This window comes from Salvelinus fontinalis, chromosome 17, assembly GCF_029448725.1.
Source record: "Salvelinus fontinalis isolate EN_2023a chromosome 17, ASM2944872v1, whole genome shotgun sequence".
Taxonomy (NCBI): Eukaryota; Metazoa; Chordata; class Actinopteri; order Salmoniformes; family Salmonidae; genus Salvelinus; species Salvelinus fontinalis.
Window position 1 is genome coordinate 42,798,834 of NC_074681.1, and position 7,402 is coordinate 42,806,235.

The 7,402-nt window shown below is 41.0% G+C and overlaps 1 protein-coding gene across 1 annotated transcript in view; it reads right to left on the reverse strand.

The window, feature by feature from the left end:
- Positions 1 to 7,402, reverse strand: part of LOC129813525 (MAGUK p55 subfamily member 7-like) — a 47,274-nt gene extending 39,872 nt beyond the window's left edge. Inside the window, exons 1-4 of the mRNA XM_055865814.1 lie at positions 7,373 to 7,402; positions 6,746 to 6,913; positions 5,953 to 6,030; positions 1,136 to 1,216 (exon numbers count right to left, since the gene is read on the reverse strand). Coding sequence (XP_055721789.1) covers positions 1,136 to 1,216; positions 5,953 to 6,030; positions 6,746 to 6,913; positions 7,373 to 7,402 — 357 coding nt within the window. The remainder of the gene's footprint in view (positions 1 to 1,135; positions 1,217 to 5,952; positions 6,031 to 6,745; positions 6,914 to 7,372) is intronic.

Sequence of the window (7,402 nt, forward strand, 5' to 3'; positions counted from 1 at the left end):
TTTCTCTCCTGTCCCTTACTCCGTTTAATTTTCCCTTGCCGCTTGGTCTTAGCGTGGTGGGTGATTCTGTAACGGCTGTCGCTCTCCTCATCCTCGGAAGAGGTGAGGAGAGAAGGATCTTCTGACCAAAATGCAGCTTGTGGGAAATAAGCCATCTTTATTAAAAATACGATGGCCACACGAAAACGAAACAAAACACTTTCAAACTACAAAACAAGAAAACGACGTTGACGAAACCTGAACATAAACTTACATAACTAAACATAAACTTACGTACAGGAAACAGACGACATCGAAACGAAACGAAACAAACAAACGCTACAGTCCAGTGTGGCACGAACATACATACTGACACAGGAGACAATCACCCACAACGAACACTGTGACAACGCCTACCTAAATATGACTCTTAATTAGAGGAACGCCAAACACCTGCCTCTAATTAAGAGCCATACCAGGTAACCCAAAACCAACACAGAAACAGAAAACATAGAATGCCCACCCAACCTCACGTCCTGACCAACTAACACACATAACAACTAACATAAATAGGTCAGGAACGTGACAAATGTCATGAATTGTAACCACTTAAAATGGACATACTTCCATACTTCCAAGCTTGCTATATTGAATCACACATAATTTAAAAGCTAATTTTCATGCCAACTAATTTTTCTCAGCCTCAGAAGAATCTGCATTCCCCACAATTTGTGTGGTTATCATAAGACTTCTTTTTTACAGATAGAGAGTTGATAAACGTAGTACTATTTATACACAATCGGCTATGTGTAAGTTCAGTCCTGGAGTGTCTTGACAACATGAAACCCAAAAATGTAGGCTGACTTCATCTAGTGTCCAGAAAAAGGTATTTGCGTAATGTGCAAATACAGTATATACAAATATCACCAAATTTGAATACAATATTTCAGAAGAATTGCAATCCCCAAATTATTATATTTGTGTCCACATTCTGGTAAAAGTTGATTGTGAAATGATTAAGAGAGGGGAAAAATACCTTATTAGGGTGTGGTGCCTGGCCTTAATGTGTCTCTAAAAGAAACGGAATGAGGCGTGTGTTTGACTGAATGAGAGAGTCTGACATTATTTACTTTCATATCCTTTATGGGAGACTCACCTTGATGTGCGGGTTGGACAGCAGGCTGATCAACTCTGAACATTCCGCACTAGCCACTTGAGTCCACAGCTCCTCAGCCAACTATGACACACAGACACACAGTATGCAGCCTCTGATATAACAATGAGGATGGTGTGTTTTGTGGTAAGATGTCTAGGGGGATACTGTTGTAACTTATTGCTTCAAGACAGTTGCAATGTTTCCCCATAGATGCATCCAAGGCAGATAAGAACAGCCTCCAGTGGGGGGGAAAGGTGTATCTAGAATCTAAAAGGGTTCTTCGGCTGTCCCCATAGGAAACCGTTTGAAGAACCCTTTTTGGTTCCAAGTAGAACCCTTTTGTTCCAGGTAGAACCGTTTTGACTTTCATGTTGAACCCTTTACACAGAGGGTTCAACCTGGAACCAAAAGGGGTTCTACCTGGCACCAAAAAGGGTTCTACCTGGAACCAAAAAGGGTTCTCCTATAGCAGTGGTTCCTAAACTTTTTATAGTCCCGTACCCCTTCAAACATTCAACCTCCAGTTGCATACCCTCTAGCACCAGGGTCAGAGCACTCTCAAATGTTGTTTTTGCCATCATTGTAAGCCTGCCACACACCCACTATACGATACATTTATTAAACATAAGAATGAGTGTGAGTTTGTCACTTCCCACGAGCCAGGTTGTGACAAAGAGCTCTTATAGGACCAGGGCACAAATAATAATAATCAATAATTTTGCTCTTTATTCATTTTCCAAACAGTCTGTGCCTATATTTAGATTTCATGCTAGTGAGGGCCGAGAACCCACTCTCACACAGGTACGTGGTTGCAAAGGGCATCAGTGTCTTAACAGCGCGATTTGCCAAGGCAAGAAACTCTGAGCGCAGCACTATCCAGAAATCTGACAGGGCTTCTGATTAAATACATTTTTTACAGAACCGCTTGTTGCAATTTCAATGAGGCTCTCTTGATCAGATATCGGTAAGTGGACTGAGGGCAGGGCATGCAAGGGATAACGAATCCAGATGTTTGTGTCGTCTGTTTCGGGAAAGTACCTGCGTAATTGCGCACCCAGCTCACTCAGGTGCTTCGCTATATCACTTGACATTGTCCGTTAGCTTGAGTTCATTTGCACCAAAAGAAATCATACAATGATGGAAAGACCTGTGTGTTGTCCTTGTTAATGCAGACAGAAAAGAGCTCCAACTTCTTAATCATAGCCTCAATTTTGTCCCGCACATTGAATATAGTTGCGGAGAGTCCCTGTAATCCGAGATTCAGAACATTCAGGTGAGAAAAAACATCACCCAGATAGGCCAGTCTTGTGAGAAACTCTTCATCATGCAAGCGGTCAGACAAGTGAAAATTATGGTCAGTAAAGAAAACTTTAAGCTAGACACTTGTTTTTTTTTTTTAAACGTGTCAATACTTTGCCCCTTGATAACTAGCGCACTTCTGTACGTTGTAAAAGCGTTACATGGTTGCTGCCCATATCATTGTACAGTGCAGAAAATACACGAGAGTGCAGGGGCCTTGCTTTAACAAAGTTAACCATTTTCACTGTAGTGTCCAAAACATCTTTCAAGCTGTCAGGCATTCCCTTGGCAGCAAGAGCCCCTCGGTGGATGCTGCAGTGTACCCAAGTGACGTCGGGAGCAACTGCTTGCACGCGCGTTACCACTCCACTATGTCTCCCTGTCATGGCTTTTGCGCCATCTGTACAGATACCAACACATCTTGACCACCAAAGTCTATTTGATGTCACAAAGCTGTCCAGTACTTTAAAAATATCCTCATGTCCTGGTTTCCAGTGGTTTGCAATAGAGGATGTCTTCCTTAGTTGACCCCCCATAAACGTAACGGACATATACCAGGAGCTGTGCCAGGCCTGCCACGTCTGTTAACTCATCCAGCTGTAACGCATAGAATTCACTTGTTTGTATGCAAAACAGTCATTTTTTCAAAACAACTCCTGCCATGTCACTGATGCGTTGTGAAACAGTGTTGTTTGATGAAGACATTGTCTGTATAGTTTTTGGGGCCTTTTTCCCCAGCATTGTCCCAGCCATATCCTCAGCCGCAGGAACAATTAAGTCCTCCACAATAGTATGGGGCTTACCTGTCCTAACCACTCGGTAGCTCACGATAGACGCTTCTAGCCCCTTCTTATTAAATGGTATCTGTTGCTTTCATACATGTCTTACTAGTCGAAAGTCCTCTTAATTCTCGCTCAAAAAACTCCTTTGGCTTATTTTTCAAATTGTCATGTTTCGTTTCTAAATGTCTGTGCATGAGTGAAGGTTTCCCGCGAGAGAGTAACAGTTAATGTGATTGGATGTTAATTATTTGACTAGACTACCTGTATTTGACATTGTGTTATTTCGCTGAATACTAGATGGTTTAATTTTATTTTTTGGCAGTGAAACGAGGCAGCTCAGGCGAGGAAAAAAAATCTCACCCAAATGTATAGCCAGTTGGAAAATATAAATGTACTGTTTGAAAATGTGAAGAATGATTTATTTTTTCCAAATGTGAATCACGTTTTTAAGTTGGCATACCCATGACGGCATTGCGCGTATCCCAGTTTGGGAATGCCTGTCCTATAGGGACAACCGAAGAACCCTTCGGTTTTAGAACCCTTTTTCTAAGAATGTGCTTCAAGCTGTTATGTGCACACACAAAAGAATTCATAAGTCTGCCTGAAGGTCATTACTTTCCCGCTGTGAGCAAACAGAAGCCATTTTGAAGAAAAACAGCTCTTTTGGTTTGGCCCCTTCAGTAGACATTGACGATTTAAACCAGGCCTGGAGTGGCTGTCAGACATGACCTTGAGTAAGGGGACTGGGAGGTGGAACAAGGATAGGGCATAAGGAAAGAGGAAAAGGGATTGGAACTATAGTGAAATCAAATGAGGAGTCACTGACCGCAACTGTATCTTTTCCACCGGTTTACTGAACTCTGCATGTTAGACACAAGTAAGGATGCCCACATTGGACATACTACAGAACAGTGGGGTAGGGGAGTGAGATAAGGAAAGGTACTTAAAAGGGGAGGTTTGAAGTAGAGGATTATGGGAGAGTGTGAATTCTCAGTGTCACTTTATAGAGTTGACATTAATGGTAGTTCAAGGCTGAAACATTACACTTGGGGTGAAATTATTTTAACACCTTAATGCTGAAAACTGTCCCATGATGTCACTCTGTATAAAGGAGATATGTAAAATAATATCACTGTAAAACAAGGCTTTGCCTCAGTTGCATAGTCAATGGATGTCATGAAAAATATTCACTTTGTCACAAAGTGTGAGTGTTGACCAAAAAAAAGACAATTCAATTTCAATCTATACAAAATACTCTAATGTCAAAGTGACAGAACAATTCACACACAAAAAAGAACACAACATTCATAACTACAATATAGCGTCAGCCCCTTTGTTGAGGCAAGGCTAAAATAATTCAGGAATAAAATGCTTAACAAATCACAAATCACACAATAAGTTACATGAATTCATAAATAGGGGTTGATTAGATTTTTGAATGACTAACCCTTTCTCTGTCCCCCATACATACAACATATGTAAGGTCCCTTAGTCAAGCATTGAATTTCAAGCACAGATTCAACTACAAAGACCAGGGAGGTTTTTGAAAGCCTCATAAAGAAGGGTGGTGATTGCTAGATGGGTAACAATAGCGAATCAGACACTGAATATCTCTAAGCACGGTCAAGTTAATAATTATGCTGTGGATTATGTACTAAACTACCCAGACACATCAAAGATAGTCATCCTTCTGAACTGAGCTGCAGGACAGAAAATAAACTGCTCAGGGATGTTACCATGAGGCCATTGGTGATTTTAAGACAGCTACAGAGTTCAATGGCTGTGATGGGAGAAAACTGAGGATGGATCAACAACATTGTAGTGACTCCACAATGACAGAGTGAAAATACAAATATACAGAATAAAAAAATATTTCAAAAACATGCATCTTGTATGATACAAGGCATTAAAGTAATACTGCAAGAAAATGCTATATGGGCCTGAATGCTAAACCTTATGTTTGGGGAAAATCCAACACAACACGTCACTGAGTAACTGCCTCCTTATTTTCAAGCATGGTGGCGGCTGCATCATGGTATGGGTATGCTTTACGTCGGCAAATACCGGCGAGGTTTTCAGGATAAAAAGCAACGGGACGACGCCAAGCTCAGGCAAAATCCTAGAGGAAAACCTGCTTTACACCAGAGATCGGGAGAGGAATTTACCATTCAGCAGGACAATAACTACACTGGAGTGGCTTACCAAGTCAGTGAATGTTCCTGAGTGGCCAAATTACACTTTTTAACTAAATCTGCTTGAAAATCTATGGCACGAAATGAACATTTCTGTCTAGCCATGATCCCCCAACATCTTGGCAGAGCTTGAAGAATTTCGAAAAAACATTATGGGCAAATATTGCACAATCCAGGTGTGCAAAGCACTTATAGACCTACCCAAGAAGACTTACAGCTGTGTTTGATGCCAAAAGGTGTCTGACATGTATTGACTCAAGGAGCTGAATACATATGCAACAACTATGTTTTAGTAATTCCTTTGTTATTAACCTTAAATACAATTTGACATTACAGAGTTTGTGTAGTTGACAATTAAGTCCATTTTAATCGCACTTTGTAACACAATAAAATGTGAAGAAATCCAAGGGGTCTGAATACTTTAGCAAGGCACTGTATGTAGGGACACTTGTGCAAAATATCTCTTCCTTTATCTATATTTATAACCAGCCATCCATTCATCCATCCATCCATCCGAAGGAAGAGTGCAAAGAGAAAGACTTACGTTACAGGCCAGACTCTTTGCATTATCCCGGACCGGGACAGGATTCCTTGATCCAAACCGCCTCAACCTCGCGTGGATCTGAGAAAGAGAACGAGTCAGGCTATGACACTGGGGGTTACTATCACAGTGCATCACCGATGATGTACATCTGTTGTATTCATTAGTGCACACCACAGCCAAACGTTCTGCAAGGGAAAATGAGGAAACAAGGCGACTATAATTTGGCCACTCAGGAACATTCCCTAGGCGGCTTCCACCCGATTACGTAACCCTGCACCTTAGAGGCTGCTGCCCCATATACATAGACTTGAAATCACTGGCCACTTTAATAATGGAACACTAGTCACTTTAATAATATTTACATACTGCTTTACTCTCCCTCATATGTATATACTGTATTCTATTCTACTGTATTTTAGTCTATGCCACTCTGACATTGCTCATCCTAATATTTATATTCCTTAATTGCATTATTTTACTTTTAGGTTGTGTGCATTGTTAGATATTACTGCACTGTTGGAGCTAGAGACAAAACGCATTTCGCTACACCCGCAATAACATCTGCATGTGTATGTGACAAATAAAATTTGATTTTGAAAAGTTCAGGTAGTCCCTCCCTGTTTCGGACCGTTTGCTTCCGATTAGTTCCTAGTGAATATTACCCAGTACATCCCTCTTGCATTTCCATAGCTACACACTATGACATACTGTAATTGTACATGATAAACTCTCAGATATCATTACTATAACTGTAGCATTGTCATTACATCACAGTAGTTAAAGCCAGTTTCACCTTGACCAGTAGATGGAATCTCCTTTCCATGATCATGCTTTTAAGAAACGTAAAGTCCTCATTTCTGTCCATTATAGATTTCATCCCAGAGATCACCAAGGAAAGCAGTTCAAACACACCTGAAGTAGAGGAGAAAGGAGTTAACAAACATGCCCACGCACACACAGACTGTACCAGTCAAAAGTTTGGACACACCTACTCATTCAATGGTTTTTATTTTTTACATTGTAGAATAATAGTGAAGACATAAACTATGAAATAGCACATATGGAATCATACAGTAACCCCCCAAAAAAGTGTGAAACAAATCAAAATATGTTATATTTTAGATTATTCAAAGTAGCCACCCTTTGCCTTGATGCCAGCTTTGCACACTCTTTGCATTCTCTCAACCAGCTTCATGCGGAATGCTTTTCTAACAGTCTTAAAGGAGTTCCCACATATGCTGAGCACTTGTTGGCTGCTTTTCCATCACTCTGCAATCCAACTCATCCCAAACCATCTCAAATGGGTTGAGGTCGGGTGATTGTGGAGGCCAGGTCATCTGATGCAGCACTCCATCACTCTCCTTCTTGGTCAAACTCATTCCAACGCCCGCCCAGTCAGCAGAGAAATAACTGTGGCAACCTTGGACCTCTCGGTGGTGGGAACACCCAT